This window comes from Mya arenaria, chromosome 15 (genome assembly GCF_026914265.1).
Source record: "Mya arenaria isolate MELC-2E11 chromosome 15, ASM2691426v1".
NCBI classification, from domain to species: Eukaryota; Metazoa; Mollusca; class Bivalvia; order Myida; family Myidae; genus Mya; species Mya arenaria.
In genome coordinates, this window is record NC_069136.1 from 35,029,539 (window position 1) to 35,049,363 (window position 19,825).

The 19,825-nt window shown below is 34.4% G+C and overlaps 1 protein-coding gene across 1 annotated transcript; it reads left to right on the top strand.

The window, feature by feature from the left end:
- The first annotated feature begins 6,867 nt into the window (after positions 1-6,867).
- Positions 6,868-9,260, top strand: LOC128220581 (uncharacterized). The gene is made up of 2 exons (XM_052929029.1): positions 6,868-6,955; positions 7,893-9,260. The coding sequence occupies exon 2, from the start codon at positions 7,898-7,900 to the stop codon at positions 8,894-8,896; it is 999 nt and encodes a 332-aa protein (XP_052784989.1). The 5' UTR covers positions 6,868-6,955; positions 7,893-7,897; the 3' UTR covers positions 8,897-9,260.
- The last annotated feature ends 10,565 nt before the right edge of the window (positions 9,261-19,825 follow it).

Sequence of the window (19,825 nt, forward strand, 5' to 3'; positions counted from 1 at the left end):
TATAGAAATAAAAGAAATAATTCAAATACATAAAAAAATATACTATGTAGCAATAAGATCCAATAGTGTTGTCTAATTAACACCCTTCGCCTCAATTTTACATTGCGTTCATAGGTCAGTGACGTCAAATTGATAAAATTAAATGTCAGCATACATAGGTAAAATGATAATTTAACGCTTAAAATAGACAAACGAAATGTTATCTATCTACATTCTATGCATCTGTGTGTACAGTATATGGATCACGTTTGTGTTTTTCCACCACGATAATTCTGTCTCAAGGATGACATTGTGGTCGATTTATGACCCTAAGTAGGACCATAGTCTAGAAGGCCAAAATGGCGTCATAAATTCCACAATTGAACAGACCAAAATCAAACTACTTATTTCAATGCAAGCAATGTAGGTTTAATATTTCTATCTTTCTTACATAATGATGTTTTTAATTTGCCTATATATTTCCATCGACGTGATAAGTGTGCTGTTAGTTTAAAAATAAAAAAAAATAAATGAGTGTATGTTTCGGGATAAATAAAAATTGAATTTTCACCGATGTTTAGTTGAAGTACCATATTTGAAATGAACTTGACACACATTCGTTCGAAATGTAAAACAACTTAAAACATAGAAATGAAGTACTTTTCAGTATCCACCTAATATGTTCTATCTGTCTGTTTAATGTAAATAAGAAAATTTGACGACGAACTATTTAATATCGGATGAACAGTGTTAACATAAAGAGTAAGCAAACATCTTAAATCGAACTGTCAATCAGACGGAGAGGAATAATTGATTCATTAAATATTGTGTTTTTTTTTGACACAGAGAGAGAATGAAAGTAATTTGTTAATTGCATTTTATAACATTTTCCCCAAAGAATGAACATCAAAGCCCTATGCACTTCATAACGTGAACGCTTGAGCGTTCATTTTGCAATTACGTAAAAGTGTCTATTCCCACTAATAAAAATTAATTAAACAGTCTTTTATATCAGATGGCGGATCCGGGGCCAAATAGATGGACACTTGATTGTTAATTTTAGAGTCGCAGGTAACATCCGCCAACTCATTCAGCTAAACTGCTTACAGTAGGCAAACGAGAGTCCCGTATGGCAGTGCAAAAATGATGTACGTTATTGAAACACGGTAACTAAACAACACTGGTAATTAAATTAGGGCCGACGACCATGTTTAGACCATGATTTAGATTTATCTTGTCCCAGCCTTTATAAATAATTTTGCTAATGGCAAATACGTACACCATTAATTGAAACATATTGAGTATTGTGGCTCATTTGGTTGTCCTGATGCGTGTGTTAATATAAATCATTAACATGCACTCTTACTCCCAAAAAAGATTCACAACAATTAATAATATTGTTTTAATATTCCAAAAAGGATGAACAAATGCCGAAAACAATGGTTCTTATGAATGATACCGAGTTTAATTTGAAAGAAATGAGCTTGAAACATGGTATTTCTACCTTATTAGACTAGAGTAGACCACAGTAAATCTTTTAGCACTCACCAATCATTTATTATTTTTCCGCTTTCTGCTATTAAGTACACGGTTACAATATTGTTATCAGTAACAAATAGTTTCCATAAATGCATTATTAAGTAAGTAGTTGAAGGTTTATCAGACAAAATTGATGTTTGTTATACATGTGTATGTATTGATTTTGAATAAGAGTGTCACTTTGATATATGGATAGCTTTGAGTCTGTTGACAGAGGATCGGAAAGTTTATTGTCCAATTATACGTTTCTTTAAAAGATGGGTATAATGTTGGAAATAATTGCTCAAATATATCATAGAAGCAAAAATATTAGGTGCAAAGAATTCTGGAGGTATCACAAGTGTAAAAATATATCGTACGTTTGGTAGTGTTACAAAGCCAACAAAAGGCAAAATGCGAAGAAATTGCGTTGCTCACGCTATTTATTTGTGTAAATATGTATGTATATAATGATTCTATTGAAATTCAGTTTGCTTATTTATATGAAAAAACTACAGAAACAAGCTCAGTAGCAGAAAGTTTAAACATGAAACTATACAAATTGAAAACCAATAAAAAACACATTAACAAACTTATTTGTGCATGTGATTTAATGGCCCGGTTGTTCAAAACTCTCGTTAAGGATTTAACGTTAACTATGTCATCGATTGATAATCGCAATTGCCGAAAGGCAGTTCATTTAAGGAATGGAAGTTGAGGTGTACATATTGTCGTTTGGCCCTTGCGTTGTGCCCCTAAACACGGTTTATATTATTTTCTAATTTTCGACTTCTGGGTTTGTCCCTGTATATTTTATTGTATTGTTAAATTTGAACTTGATGTTAAGAATATGACGATAATTATAAGGTTTGGATTCAGCAAAGCATTTTGTTATTCCATCAAAAGTCTTTTATAAATAGTTCAAACATTCTGAGAACTCTAATATATGCCTATGACAGAAAACCTTTGTAATTCATCAATATTTTTGTTATGTGACAACAATCCAAGAAATCAACATAATCGTTTTGGCAGGTTATTGATTATATCATAAAACCTTTTTATGTTCAATTTAAAAGTGAAACTCTTATTTGTAAATAAGCACCAGTACACTCAACCAATAAAACTGTTCTTAACCTTTCGATCCAATTAGATACGCGTATTAGCCTTAGGTAAACAATTTCAATTGAACTGCAGTTGCGTGTCAAGCAATTAACTGATGTCATAAAGATTAAAACACTTAATCCAATAGTTAAAATTTATAAAAATTAACAGCAATATCGTTGAAATCGGCGTTGTAAGGCATTTGTCTACATTTCAAAACGCCTTAACGCGTGTCAAGCAATTAACTGATGTCATAAAAATTAATACAAAGTTGACGTCTAATAGTTCTTCTAAAGCATCGCCTTTTTACTGTTTGTATACTTTATTTAGTAATTAAAATTCTTAAAAATTGTATATATTCAATAACAGTTTATCGAAATGTCATTGTTATATTTTTAAAAAAAAAAATACAATTATGCAATAAATTAAATGTTACGCATTGAGACTCGTGACGCATCAGTCATGTGGTTGCCGCATAGGGTATTCAAACAGAGCCATATTTAGTTTAAATGCTTGTCCTGCATGCCTCCAGTGCGTGTTTTACTAATAATTTGACCATTTCCATGAAGAAGATTCAACTTTTAGGAACGTGTAATATGCTTATTTTCTAGCGTATTTCAGAACCACTGCGTTTCACCACATGTATGTCATTTCCAATAAGGACTGTTACTATTTTCTGATTTCTGCTCGGCCGTAAATCATAGGACCCATAACAGTTTGTTATGCGTTAAAATGCTCAAACGCGTTTATCTGTTATGGTGCCAATTAGAAAACTGTAAGTATGGTTTCTCAAATTCAATTTTCATCGTTTTATTAAAATGTAAACAGTCGGGAAATGTAGTTCCACATAGGATTTACTATGGGTAGTGATAAAGTATAAGTTCTGAACATGAATCGAAATATGATGCCAGAAATGCAACTTCTAAACGATCATGTTTCGATTTTTGTTCAAAACATGAACATGTAGTTTACATTGTATTATTTATGTTAACAAGAACAGAAACCACGGTATCCTCTTTTTAATATGGCATTCACTCATTTTGACTAACATACGAACGAATGCATGCTCGCACAAATACACAAATAGACCCTGTATTTGCAAATTATTATCATTTTAGTGAATACATAATTGTCTGCCTTCTAAGTTATATATACTTATTGATTGGCCAAAAACGTAGTACATTAAAGATGCACTCCTACTCCCAAATAGGATTTAACACAATTAACACGATTGTTTAAATATACGAAGAAGGATAACTAAATGTCAAAAACAATTGTTCTTATGAAGGATACCGAATTCAATTTGAAAGAATTTAGGTGCAGAAAACACGGTATTTCTACCTTATGAGACGTTAGAAAATCACAGTAAATCCTTTACCATTCACCAATAATTTAATATTTGTTTGCGTTTTCTGCTATTAAATAAACGGTTACGATTCCGTTATCAGTAATTGATAAGTTCTATAAAAGCATTATTTACTAAGTAGTTAAAGGTTTATCACTCAAAATTTATGTTTATTATACATGTGTATGTATTGATTTTGAATAAGAGTGCCATTTTAATAACTGGCTTGAAGTTGTATGTATCACTGAAATAGTGAATATACATTGTTTGTCGCCCTTTCTCTTCTCTGAAATGATATGATTCAGGGTATTATTGAAATATTATGATTTAACGTGATGAAAACAATGTGACCATTTGTCTTTTTACACGGTTTTTCTTAAAGAAGACAATCTGATAAAAGGATACAGTAACAATCTGAATTGGTAACTTGTGCTGCTAACGTTGATTTACGATCTCTGGAACTTCAATGTTGATAAAGTGGCTTAATTTCTGGACGTATCTGATTTATTTCTAATTTATCGCCTTGCTCGCTAGACCAGACATCAAACATAAACTGCCGATTGAACATTTTGATAAGACAGTATATCTTACTCCACACAAATATCAATATTTGATTCAATTGGAAAATCATTAGTTATCTCCACAAGCGTGTTTGTTAAGCGTACTTTGATGATTTACTATCTAAATTGTTGATGATATAACGAAGGGTATTAGGCTGAAGTGTGATAAGGTGGACACGCTGTAGGCGTTTCAGGAATTTAAAACGACGTTTAACATGTGCGAGTTTAAGAACTTACTAATTGGAATAAGAATAAGAATAGTTAGTTAGTTTGACTTTCGTGTAGTGTTAGTTTGATCTTCGTGTAATTTTAGTTTGATCTTTGTGTAGTGTTAGTTTGACCTACGTTTAGTGTTAATTTGACCTTTGTTTAGTGTTAGTTTGACCTTCGTGTCGTGTCAGTTTGACCTACGATTAGTGTTAGTTTGACCTACGTTTAGTGTACTAAGTTAAACCTACGCTAAGTGTCAGTTTGACCTACGTTGAGTGTCTGTATGACCTTTGTTTAGTGTTAGTTTGACCTTTGTAGAGTGTCAGTTTGACCTTTGTTTAGTGTCAGTTTGACATTTGTTTAGTGTCCGTTTGACCTACGTTTAGTGTCAGTTTGACCTTCGTTAATGGCTAGTTTGACCTTCGTTAAGTGTTAGGTTGACCTTCGTTTAGTGTCAGTTTGACCTAGGTTAGTGTCAGTTTGACCTATGTTTAGTGTTAGGTTAACCTTCGTTTAATGTCAGTATGACCTTTGTTTATTGTTAGTTTGAACTTTGTTCAGTGTTAGTTTGACCTTCATGTAGTGTTAGTTTAAGCTACATTTAGTGTTAGTTTGACCTTCGTGTACTGTTAGTTTGACCTTCGTTTAGTGTTAGTTTGACCTTTGTTCAGTGTTAGTTTGACCTTCGTTTAGTGTTAGTTTGACCTACGTTTAGTGTTAGTTTGACCTACGTTTAGTGTTAGTTTGACCTACGTTTAGTGTTAGTTTGACCTACGTTAAGTGTTAGTTTGACCTACGTTTAGTGTTTATTTGACCTTCGTTTAGAGTTAGTTTGACCTACGTTTATTGTTAGTTTGTCTTGTTTATTGTTAGTTTGACCTTTGTTCAGTGTTAGTTTGACCTTCGTGTAGTGTCAGTTAGACCTACGTTTAGTGTTAGTTTGACCTACGTTTATTGTTAGTTTGACCTTACTTTAGTGTCAGTTGGACCTTCGTTTAGTGTTAGTTTGACATACGTTTAGTGTCAGTTTGACTTACGTTTAGTGTTAGTTTGACCTTCGTTTAGTGTTAGTTTGACCTACGTTTAGTGTTAGTTTGACCTACGTTTAGTGTTAGTTTGACCTTCGTTTAGTGTCAGTTGGACCTTCATGTAGTGTTAGTTTGATCTACGTTTAGTGTCAGTTTGACCTACGTTTGACCTACGTTTAGCGTAAGTTTGACTTTTGTTTAGTGTCCGTTTGACCTACGTTTAGTGCTAGTTTTACCTTCGATAAGCGTAAAGTTGACCTTCGAAGACGACCTTCGTTTTGGCTTAATATTTCCTTGATTATTGTGCTTTGAAACAGGATCCTAGTTTAATTTAAGGCTACTGTGCTTGTTTTGTAGTTTTCATTGTTTCATTATGCAATACAATATAAAAACAAATGTTCGATTTACGTGTTTTGTTAATGGCCTGTCGGACCTTACAAAGGATAGAAACAGAAAATCTTGATATCCTTTTTCTTATTTATATTTTCAGATTCTTACTAACTGATGTATTTAGTAAATGTTGACGTTTTATCGTTATATAAACCAAACAAAGCCAGGACTTAACGCAATCTACTCAAAAGGTAAAATCAAGAGCGTTGTGGTTCGCTGTGGCGAGAATGAAGCAGTGGGTTGTTATTTGTTTGAAAAATGAACTTATTCCATTTTTAAAATATTATGATATCCATACGTTCATGTTTGAATCATTTAGGATATACGTCAGCTGTTGCGTAATTGAATAACTTAGGATCGTTCGAATGCGTATACGTATTAGGCCACCAGACCACAAATGATGATTATTTTGACATTCAAACAATACATTGATAACATCACGTGATAATGCCAATCAGTTAGAAACGCAACAACAAAGCCTTTATTAAGTGACCATAAGTTTTATTAACGCTGATAAAAATTGTAGTCTTCAAAAAATATGAGCTAATACCAATATTTGATTTTCCAGCTTTTGATATCGTTTTTTATTTCGTCAACCAAAAACGTGCAATTGTGCAAAAACAAGAACGAGTACCTTTAAGACACCTCTAACATATCTTATGTACTTACATACTCTTTAACCCCACAATCTAATCTTACAATGTGAGTGAAGGTATGAATATTGAACTTTTGTTTACTTGGAGCTGATATCATTTTACAGTAGTGTTTATCGCTGTTTAGTACATATTAACAGGATAATTAGTGCAGCATTTAATAAAAAGAAGGTAAGAATTATACTTTACTTTTATCAATATATATACATGAGTAATTCGTGACATTTAAATACAAATATTCTATCTAAATGTTGCGTATGGCTTTCTTTATTAGGTGTAAAACTTTTATTCAATGTTATTTGCATTAAGTAATAAATAATGCTTATGAATTCACGCTTCTTCAAAGTTTAAGTTCTTTAACGATGCTTATGGTATTTTCTTCATTGTGTTCAGGTTGATGTTTGCTATGATAAGGTTTATTTTCGTAATGCTGTAATTATTGATGAATGTTGATGAACAATTTGATGCTATGGTCATATAAACTGGTCTAAACCCGCAATAAACTCTGGTTGCAGTCAACTCTTGTTTTAATGAATTTTTAAATGCAGTTATCCCCTCATTTAATGGCAAAGCTATGTTGATGCATGTGTGATCTGTTGGTGTTGTTTTCACGTTTGTGTTTCTCATTCAGTGTTGTTTGGGTGGGCCCTTACCAGGAATTATACTTAATTGTTGGACTACTAGGATTGTCTGTCTAGTTTGCATTGATATAATGAGTCTCATAATCAGACGCAAGACGTTTATGAATTAAATGTATTAAAATAAATAACTTTAAGAATGGTCATGAATGAAAAAAATAATTTTGCTTATGTTATACAATCGAAACCCGTTCGCTCGATATCGGTTGGCTCGATTTTCTCTTTGTCTCAAAGTTAAGGTTAAGGAGCGATTTTAATTTAACTCTAAATAAACCTTCACGATTGGCTCGATATGCGAGAGACTGGAAGTTTTTGGCCGGTCCCTGGGATATCGAGCCGACAGCACTCGACTTTATAAAATATAGAATTGTTGTTTTCATTCATGAACATTCTTGCAGATTATTGCACTGGGCTGACTATGTCGTGTATCACATTTAATAGATAATTAAAAATACATTTCTATACTTTAGCCAACATGTCGACGACGACCCTGCCTATCATCGACATGACGAAGGCGTACACTGAACGACAGAAACTCGCCAATCAGGTGGTCCAAGGGTTGGAAAATGAAGGATTCTTATTCATTGATAATGTGGATAAGCTGGATTACGATGGACTATTTAAAGCTTGCAAATGGTTTTTCGACAAAACAATTGATTTTAAACGGGCAGTGATGAGAAACTTTTGGAATCCAGCGAACAAGAATGTTTATAGAGGGTATTTCCCCGTGCAAGAAGGCGAGCCAAGCCGAAAAGAAGGTTTCGAGTTTGCTAGAGACGTGCGCGACGATGATACCACTATTGCGAAAAACAACTGGTTCTATGAAAAATCCCCCTGGCCTGAAGAAGACGGTTCATTTCCTTTCAAAGCTTTTATGCAGGAACACTATGAGATTCTGCATAACACCGCCATAGAAATCCTTCGCCTCGCCGCTATTGGGTTAGGAATTGATGAAAACGCGTTCGATTCTATCTTTGCTGATAGGCCGTGTACGACCTTTAGAATCATGCACTATCCTCCCTGGGAAGGCGAACCACCATCAAACGCTTTAATTGAAGATGGGAAGGTGCTTATTACTCCAGAACACACCGACACAAACTTCCTGACACTACTTACACGCTTCGACTACGCAGGACTAGAGATCAAGAACATGGACGGTCAGTGGGTTGGGGTTGATCCGAGACCTGGATCCCTGGTCATGAATATTGGAGATACATTCTCTCGTATGATGGGCGGGAGATTTAAGGCGACCAAGCACCGCGTTATCGACATCAAGGAAGATCGTTACGCCGTACCGTTCTTTTTTACGCCCAGTTACGACGGAGATATCGGGATCAACTTTATGTCAAAAGCTACCGGTCAAGGTCCGGACCACAAGTCTGAGCGATATGGCCCCTGGGTTCTCAATGTGATCAAATACCAGAAGAAATATTTCGAATATCGAGTTCTTCCTGACATTGAACCTGTTGCCTAAGCGTTATCGATATTTGTTTAAGTTTAAACGAAAGTGCGCTGATACTTCTGCATTTAATGTAGAGAATACATTCTGATTAAAAATGACACCAAATGAATTAGTTATTTTAGAAGTTTGATGGCTGCAGTAAAATCAACGAAGTCTGTTATGTTTGACATCAATGTTTGACATCGCTAATGTAATGTAGCTAACTATGAAGATACGTCATCGTTTAAGGTAGCATATTAACATTGTCACAGTAAACAGCATCATTTGCATGAATCTACGCGTAACACATTGAGAAACCTTTCAATGTGAGCAATGAAACGCATTGTCAATCTATGCGACACAAGTAAGTTAAATTAGCAACATATCACTGTCACAAAAAAAAACAGTATCCAAATGTACTAAGTTAACTAACAATACTTGTAGAAAATAAATTTGATTAAAAATTGCATTCCTTACTAGAATTGCAAACCACGCATATCAGTTTACGGGCATCGACGCATGGCTGATTACGTATTGAATCTAATGCGGCTTGCGCGACATAGAACAGCTATCTTGTTGTAAAGACGTCTTTGGCTTAACATCTATCTCCTTATTCGAAAAAATCCCAGATAGTTCGTTTGTCTAGCGGATTGTTGTTAAAAGGGACTCGCTCATGTATTGGGATTAAACATGCAAGTTTTGCCGTTAATGCATCTGAAAACACTTATTGTATCATTATATCATACTACGATCGAATTCGCAGAGAAAATACAATTATAGTATAAAGAGGTATTTTGGTTTTATGGTTTTATTGGGGTGCAAACTCACGTCGGTAAAGCAATCAAAAGAGCAAACCGATGCCTTCCCCACTAGGCATGCAGGACTTGTACAAAAGAAGTCAACCTTTTAATATCAGTATTTTTAATATTTTGATAACATCGCGTAATAATGTCACTGAGTCAATCTGGCAACATCAAGGCAGTAATTAAGTGACCATCAACGCTAAAACAAATTGTGGTCTCTAAGACGATATTTGAGCAAATATATATAATAATTTTTTAACAGTCCTACTGATTTGCAACACGTTATTTCGTTATACAAAACACGCGTGAATTTTACAAAACACATGAGTTAGTCCCTTTAATGGCGGGTTATGATGCTTGAAAACCGAACAGTAATCATAATTAGCTTAAACACTAGACAAAAAGACGCAGAATACTCTATTATCGATGCTGTGGTACAAATTATATATCATTGTCAAACCAAGCCTAAATATAACTACTGTTTGATATTAAATAAGGTCACGCTTAATTTTGTGCCAAATAATTATCACGGGTTTTGCTTCTACATACTAGACAATTGTTCTAATATGTGCATGTGTTTACAATTACATATCGATAAGATTGTTTCAAATTTGGTAATGTTTGATTGTATAGGTTTAATGAATGTTATGATAAGAGAAAACGAAAACACATGAGTGCGCATGTATAAACAACAGCTCAGTTCGATCTACTTCAACGCATATTCGGATCACGCAAAACTTTTTTAACAATCTTCTCTTGTTGATATCGAAAGGCAAGTTGCTGATTTGTCAATACAACTGGAATCATTAAAAATGTCAATATTGCCATGTCAGGCGCGACTCGCGTTTCCCAAATGCGGCTCTATAAAACCTTTCGCCAGACTTAAAACTTGTGAAGGTAAATAATATTACAAGAAACGAAGAAATGGTAGTTTTTCCTGTTGTCATAGTGTTTATGTTACCAACTAGTATACATTTAATATGTACAATGTACATGAACAATCTGTTAAGAGGAAATTGTTCATCAAAATAGTATGTGCCCACAGTAAAAAACACAATAAGATGAATGCCGCATTTATGTTTTCAAACGAAACAAACACGTTATTCTTCTTTATTTAGAGGACACCTAGAACCCAAAGACCTCCACCTCACACAGGTGTAGAAATTCGATGTGCGGATCATTTTGCTGTACTCTTATCCAACGACCTGTAAAGAAAAGGATTTTTTTGAAATACATTTCGACTTGCAATGTACAATGACGGTTAGTTTAAGTCTTACATTGGTAGTCAAGTTTGATAGTACCATAAAGGCAAGTTTAGATTTTGGGACGAGATCAGCAATTATGTATCAATAAATACATGCTTCAAACAGAGGGATGAAACCATTACAGATAATAGACACTACGCAACGCATACAGCGATATAAAATCTTGCCCAAATCAGGTAATAAAAACCAACATTTTATGTATTTATTCCATAACATGCTTTTTAATTGAGGCGCTTTACCTGTCGTGCTTTTAGGACAGTCGATGACTATTGTGTTGCCTTCGCTAGAATGGCCGAAGTACGTCCCACAAGAAGGTGGAAATTGCGACCGGAGAATGATGAGTTGTCGCAATTGGTATTTGGTTTATTATATAAGGCTTGAAATGATTGTTGTTTTTATATGCTGATATCACAAAAGTACTTTCAGCTTAATTTTGTACAGTCGAAACCCGTTGGCTCGATATCCGGGGATCGACCCAAAAACCTTTGAGCCTCGCGGATAGGGAGCTAAGCAGGAATGCTTACAAAGAGTAAAATAAATTTATTCATTACATCAAATTCGAGCCAACGAGGAAATGCAGCCATTGAAGCGACATCAAGCCGATATCGTGTTTCGACAGTACTGTTGAAGTTTTCTTTTGTTGAAGTTTGGTAGCAGTACGAATATGCATTATATGGAACATAATATTTTTTATTCCATATACATTTTAGGTAAATCGGTGTTTTTGAGCGAACATTTTGTAAACCAATACAATGAAAACAATACATTATAATACGCAATTAACGAATACACTGTTTAGATAAACAGGGTCCAAGAACCAACTTCGACTAAACGAGAAACGCACAGTGTAACAATACTAAAGTTCTATAGTGCAAAGGGGCTTTTTGGTTACAATATCTAACGTTTATTAAAACATGGTCACTCTTCTATTACCGTCTGCTCCGGCATCGCCCCGTTCATGTATTTTCACTTTCATGATGTGAAAGTCCCGTCCCAGATCCACCGCCCACCAGGAATAGTGCTCGTTCGAAATAGTGTGCATGCAAGACTTTCCGCTGAAGAAGTGTTTGTTTGTGTCCCCGTCGACAGCTAGATCTGCACTGCCAATCCCATTCACTGAGCTCTCATATGTAGGCCGATGTAGCGCCAGATTAACAAAGGCTTTAAAAGTATTTAAAATATAGTTTACAAACATGTTTTCTTCATCCACCTGTCGCATATATAATGATAAGTATTGACACCTCTTTCGTTTCATTTTTAAAATGTCTACATTTATTTCTATTCATATTTAAGGATAAATGTAAATATAGTATTTTAACAACTAAACAAAGTTTAATCTGTATCGGCGTTATTTTTATCCTTGAATTCTATAATTTGTTTAAATATTATAACTAAAAGACCATATCAGAGCATAGGCACACGTTCCGATATGTACAAAGAAGTAAAAGTAAAGGACGTTTGTTATTCCGCTTACATTTGTCTCCGCCACTGCTAATATGTTTAGTGACCTACTGTTGTAAATAAATTTTCGACACAATATTCGAATGCGCTGAATATGTTGTTACTTAATGTTTTACTGCAGAGAACTGACGTGTAGCAGAATGGTCTCTATCTTGTGTCACCACACGATGCTATTAGTCCGACAAAGGATTGCTGGTCTAGAGACAGGTTTTAACAATAACTTCGAACACTTACACGTGCAATTGCGGTTACAGAGATCTGAATAGCAACAGTAGAGACTGCGTTGTTGGCTGACGGAAGTCTGACGCCGTCCAATGATAGAGGAAAAAGACAGTTGGTCTGACAGATAGTCGCAGGTCTAGTCAGGAACAATATCATATATCAGCTGTTACAATGTCAATTACTAGAGAAATATACTTAAATACCAAAGAAACCACATGTTTACGTATGTTTTACATAGTAAAGATGGCTGTTTAAAATAAAAATAAAGCAAGAGTGAATATTTATCTCTTAGGTAAATGACTTTCGAGTATTAAAACAAATCTGATAACAAGTAAGAATCCAATTTTTCCTCTTATGTTTAAATTATGTTTATTAGTGGTTCTGAATGACCGAAACAATTTCATCGAAATGTATGTAGGATATTAATAATCCCCGTAGTAGACAATATGTGTTTGCTATGTACGAAACATTAATTAAGTAGAAATTAATTCCCAGAGTATATTCAGTTAACAGTAGAAATGTCGCAAGAGAACGGAACAAATAAAACAGCCGAAAGACGATACCGTTGAAATACAAACTGAGTTTCGGAAATGCAACAGATAGAAGATTTAATATTCAATCGTACTAATACTTACAGGCAAAGGCGTGTAGCAAAAGATTTATGCTTTGAATTTGAAAGAGATGTTTTCACACATCTAAAAGAAACTTTAGTGTTTAAAATGTTCCTTAACAAACTAAAATTGTGGTTGGCCCTTTAACATTGGCATACTGTCTGTTTCGTTGGTAACTTTTTATATAAGAATTGAAATGTTAAACGCCTTAGACAAGAAACCGATATACTAGTGTATATTTGTTATTATTTGTTTATGCTATGGTGTAATCCTGTTCACAGTAACTTAGGAACACCCGGTGTAATGCAGGCTCGGGATGAATAATAATTACGATGGTGCCAATGTTATGTTATGAAATTTAAATATACATATATTTCACCGATGGCAATATTCACCTCAACATATTCGCATCATGACCAGAAATACACATCTCCGTGTGGTAAGGACACCTCTTGTACACTGCAAACCTGAACACGAACACAAATTGTAAACACGATTTAAACACGATTGCAAACATATTCACTGAGTTACTTTCAAAACACGAAATTAGTAAAAAAAAACTTTGCGTTTTTATAGGAATCGCATTTCAATGAAAATGTTATTTCATTTTACGATCTTTTACGATTCTTAGTGACGTAAACAACTCCTGCTCCATATAAATGATAAATCATAAGTCCGTGTTTTATATTACGAATTTTAAATTTGGATATTTTTTATTATGTCGTTTATACAGTCGGGTAGATATCAGAATTCACATGTTTGAATTATTTTTATCTTGATATAGCAAGAGAGATGGATATTTTAAATACTGTTCAAATATAATTATAGGTTTTCGTTTGCACCTAAGAAGGGTGCGTCAAACCTTTCTACTTACTTGATTCTGACCGCACGTCACGTTTGTTCGACAGTCTTCGGGATTGTAGGTCCTGTTGCATGCGAAACAGATAGGCCCTACGATATATATATTTTTAGGAGTGATTGTCCTACATAACTTATGAAGGATTTTATCTAAATTATGAGTGTAGACATTCAAGTTGTAGACATTTATTTGCATCAAGCTTCATGCATGCACATATTATATAAAAGTAAGTTATATTACTCCTTTCCACGAAAAAAAAATATACTAGACACTAAGCTAGGCATGAATAATGAAGTTTCGGCGTTGATTTTTGCCTAAATTGGATTATTAACAAAAGTGTGTTTCAGTATAAAAAACTGCATCCAATCATTTCGCTGGTAGCCATTTTGATTTAAAACGAACATTTTATTCAAATACGGACGTTCTAGAAGCGAGCCGCAAATCGATAATCGATAAACGACTTGGACAAAAATAAACGTGATATAAATGAAAATTTAAATATGTTTTCGTTTAGAATCAATCGAATTGAAATAGAAATCCTTTAGAGTGTTACCTTGACATGAAACAGTCTGTATTCCTGTCAAACTTACAGCAATACTCAATATAACTGAAACAACTACCTCCATAATAAAATCCAATGCCTTTATAACTGGCTACTTATAAAACAACTTAAACCACAGGAACAAACCAATTAAACCAACATTTGTGTTATCTTATCTGATTTTGAGATCGACATACTAACATTCTTGAGTTCAGTATTTTACGGGTCATTAGATAAGAACTAAATCAAATACGTAAATTGGAGTGATAAGATCTTGCAGGGTTTTGGACATAATCTATTTCCAGAAAAAGTTCTTTGTATATTGATTTCTTCGAACATTTAGTATTTTGATTAATCCAGAGCTGAATGCAATTCAAATTCATAAATCGTCGTTCAATTTAATATCTTTTACTCCTCCTTTCAGTATATTAACACACTAAGTATGGGTTATTCCGATCGATTGATTGCAAGTCGTGGGTAGCAAATTGACATAATATGACTTCGTATACATTATTGTGTTATAATATTACAAAAATGCATGTATCGTTTTTATATGACTAGTTCAACAAGAGCCAATGCATAAACATCATTTATTTGACAAATAAAATATACTTTTTTCTTTAAGGCATATGTTAAACAGTTCAAGTAAGGTTAAATAATGACAATAATTAAATCCAAATTGCGTGTAGAAAACACGACAATACGCCATGTGACGTGCGACAAACGCCATGTGGCAGGTCGAAAATACGAACGGGGTGGGAACATGACGTTTTTTTTTCATTTCGTGTCTGCCGTATTTTCGCCCCGTCATCAGGTATTTTTCTTTTTTCGCGACTAAAATACAAACTTACAGATATCACCCCGCCTAATAATGCACCAGTTAATTGTAACCACTGCCCCCACCCCTCGCCCCGGTACGGGGGCATACTAGGTATAGCGGAGACAATGGGCCGTGTTTTAACCTTCCAGGTTGGCCCCGCGGTGCGTAGTGTGAATGCAGTGGATTTGTTTTCACTCCGAAAATAGCCGGGAATGGGCCTTACCTAGGTATCCCGTGGTGCGAGGGGCATTTGGCAGGAATGTTACCAGCAGTTGCCCCTGCACGTCGGGTATTTTACCCAGGATTGGATGGACCGGAAATTAAAGTCCCTGCTATTCCGGACTAATCGGGTCATAAACAATTTGCTGGTGCATAGAATCATTAGCCATAAGAGTTCTCTGCACATACCCTTGTTCTTTTTGTTTTGATAAGAACATGCCATTGCATTTCCTGTGATAATAAAAACAGAACTTAGTCTAGAAATTTAAATGAGTATGGAGTCTGATGTTTGATGATGGCTGTGTAAAACATCATTTTTACACATCCAAAATCAATCCTTAGTATGTCTAAATACAGCAAATGATGTTAAAGTGATTTGGGTAGATTTATATAAGTCATTTCAAACTTTTTCCTAAAAGCAGGGTTATTTTTTTATTATGAATTATTAAAATACGTTTTAATTATATAAGAAATTTGATTTATCCATATAATGTTTGTACTATACATGGATGAATAAATAGCATGTTTTCCAACATTTTTCCACAGTCCATTAGAGGTTCAGTTGAAGATTGCATTTAAATGGGATTAACTGAAAAATTATTGAACAATCGTTCCTTTTTGATTGATTATAAGGAAAAAATAATTCTTGCTCTTCGCTCGCTTCGGGTTTAATGAAAACTGACAAAACTGTATTTAATATTTTTTCGCTCGCTCGCTCCATTATTTCTTGCAAAAATCCGAGGAACGAAACATTCATTTGGTGTGGCCTAAGGCTGGTATGAATAGTTTCATAGTAACTTTATATTTCCCATATGTTTTTTCGGTGTAGGTTAACTGTGTACACCAGATTGGCACAAAAAAGTCATTTTCTGTAACGAATCTCAGGACAATTATTTAATTAAATGTCTTACTCTTTGATATCATAATTTTACAAAAATACCAAAATGTAAAAAAAAAAATAGGGTCGGAGACAGGGTTCGAACAGGGGTCGCCAAAATAGCATTGCAGTGTTGTATACATTTTGCTGACGCTGAACGGTTGGAATATTTAAGCTATATACCTAACTTGGTTATATCACTTGATAACATCGACTAGCCAATCACGCATAAGGAATAAATTCTACTAGGTAGACATACGTAGTAATATTTTTTAATGGAAAAATACCAAAGAACTGCGAACAATAAATTAATTGTGAACTATGTGATACTTCAGTTAGTAAGTTTCAATGCATTGTACTCATCGATACTAAGTTTATGTAAGTTTTCGACAATTTTCTTTTTTTTTTTCGCTATTTCATGATCATACGGAGTACAGCCCCTTTAAAAATATTTTATGACAAGAAATAATTTGTTAATTCAAACGTATGGACTATATATATATACAGGACCAGCCCAGTGTCAAAACATATAGAAGTACCTGAACAAAGTTGCAAGGCTTAGCCCCAAATGACGCTGAACGAGATACATTATGTACAAAATAAGACACATACATACATCTTATGTGCATCAACAGTTCCTTGTCGATAAATGTTGGATAAAGTTTCCTTGGAACTGTAAAGGGAACAGGAGGAGTTCACAAGTACATTACGCTTCCTAGCCGTAAAACACCTCCGCAATCATATGTCAGTTTACAAATAAAAAAGATTAATTTATATTTAATGTCATAAAAAATACAGGAAGAAGCCTGTTAACCGAAATCTTACATTGCCCTTGTTTCTTAGCGCATGGATCAAATGCCGCTGTCAGATAATGTAAGCAGGAGTCACACATATCAACAAACACAATCAACATTTATATTGAAAGATTGCTTTTCAATGAACATTTGAGGTTATAAAAGTTCACCCAAGCAAGACCATATAATAGAGTGAAATTATTATGCTGAATTCCACACAACTTTGGAATGGGTGGACGCTATTTCCTTCATTCTTTATGTGTAGTTTAAACTAAGTACACCATAGTGTAATATCTTTAGCAAACACAAACATACATCGAAAGTTTAAAAAATGTAACACTGCCAACGCGCCCTAGCAACGACCAATCATATTCAAGAACGATAATTGTATATATTTATTTACTTAGTTCCTGAAGACGTCATTAATAATTGTTACAAAAACGATATCCAGCATGACCCGAAAAGAATAATTGACGTAATTAAGCAATGATGAATGAAAATCCATGGGTCATGGGTCACATCTATCATGTGTTTCCGGTACGGATAGAAAAATCCGACCCGAGGGCACGCGCGTAAGCTCGCCTCGTTACCGGCCACGCAGCGTGCCCGAGGGTCGGATTTTTCTATCCCGACCGGAAAAACATGATTGATATTTTTCTTGCATATCTTAATTTATCAATTTGTGGAAAAAAATGACGTAGAAAACGAACTTTGGTACAATTACACCAAAAAGCGCGTGCGATGTTGTTTACTGACGTTACAGAGCGCAGAAATTTTAAATAACTAAAAATAGCGTATTTTTATGATTATTTATTTTCAATTTGAATTAAAAGTCTTGCAAACATATATATTTGATTGCGCTTTATTGAAATGGCATAATATATTTTTCATAAAGCATACAATGAAAGAAATAAGAAGTGGCGCGTTGTTGCGCGTGACTCATCTTACATGGGGTATGTAAGATGGTTTTTTCCAGCACTGGTCACATGACCGGAAACTCACGTCCGGTATGCAAGAATAATTGGTCTTCACCCGTCATCATACCTTGACAAATATTACATTCCGTAATATGCATTCACAGGGCGCGACTGTCTTTTAGTAGTAGTAGTGATAAGGTATTAAAGGCAAGAAATCCCATCAGCAGCTGGATGTTGATTAGGAATTAACTGCAATTAGTGTGCGGAAGGCTATTCAATGCAAAAAATTGGATGACATGACCACCGTATTACGGTTGGTGACAACATTATATTGCAAAAGGGTTCTGAAAGGCTTACACCTATTAAATGAATTACAAACTCAATAACTGAAATAATTGCAGCTATATTTTCAACTCCATATGTTCTTAATTTAAGATAATATGTCGAAGATATTCCAGGATGCATGGTTGAATAATACTGAAAACTTATATTGCGTTAAACATTTATATTTCTATAGCGCTAAAAACATACGTTTACGTCATATATGAACTAGTCCAGTGACTCCAATAACGATAAGGTCAGCTAATGTATACTGAAGATCGTTTAAGTAATTTCACAGTATTTCCGGAGCCGCTATGCGTTATTGCTGTAGTGGACCATAAATTACAATGGTGAAACAGGTTACTGATAAGACTAACGATTTAAATTTACATCGTGATTTTTGTTATATGTTTTCGTTAACGGTAAGCACGAATTAGTGAGCACAAATTAGTAGCACATACTTACAGATTTACATAGCATATTAATATGATAACTCTGATTATTATTTCGTTGTGATCGTGTTGTGAGTTGGGTTAAAAATATTTTCATCTTAAGTATTACATCCTTAGGCAGATTTTTATTACACCAAAATAACACATTTTTAAACACCTGAAGGATATATTCCTTTTCTAACGAAGACCGAAGCGTTAACAGACAATCATAAAGATTTTTTTTAAATAACAAGGACTTAAGTGTGCTTACAACAAATAGCCCAGCAGAAGGCACTGGAACTTCAAACGGTTAGTAAAACAAGGATTCACTTCTGTTTCAAACTAGCTGAGATGTACACAACATCACAACCCCACACTTGTTTTAGCATGCATCAGAAATGTGTGTACATAAGGATTAAACGGCAACGCACGAACACATCACGAAAAACCACGCAAGGAAATTGATAACTCGTTGTCTATAGATAAAAAATAGGGTCCGCCTTATAACGGTCAATGCAAACGTTCGGGAAATGACTGCGGTTTGAACCAGTAATATGGTTGTACGAAAACGTATCAATAATTACAAAGCAGCGTTCTTGGAGCTAGCATCAATTTGAAATCAATAAAGAAAAAAGTAAAACTAAACATATGCTAATATTTTCAAACGAATTTATTCGGCAAAGGTCGGGGTGCCAACATTTCGGATGTTCGATTAAGTCATGAATCAAGCCGCAACAGAAATGAGTAACTACATTTCAATTGTACATTGCAGTCATTCAACGACAGCCATCTGACATTGCTCGCTTTAGCGAATTCAAGGT

Excerpts from the sequence above, each read along its gene's own strand:
- LOC128220581 (XM_052929029.1), top strand. The coding sequence starts at position 7,898 with ATGTCGACGACGACCCTGCCTATCATCGACATGACGAAGGCGTACACT.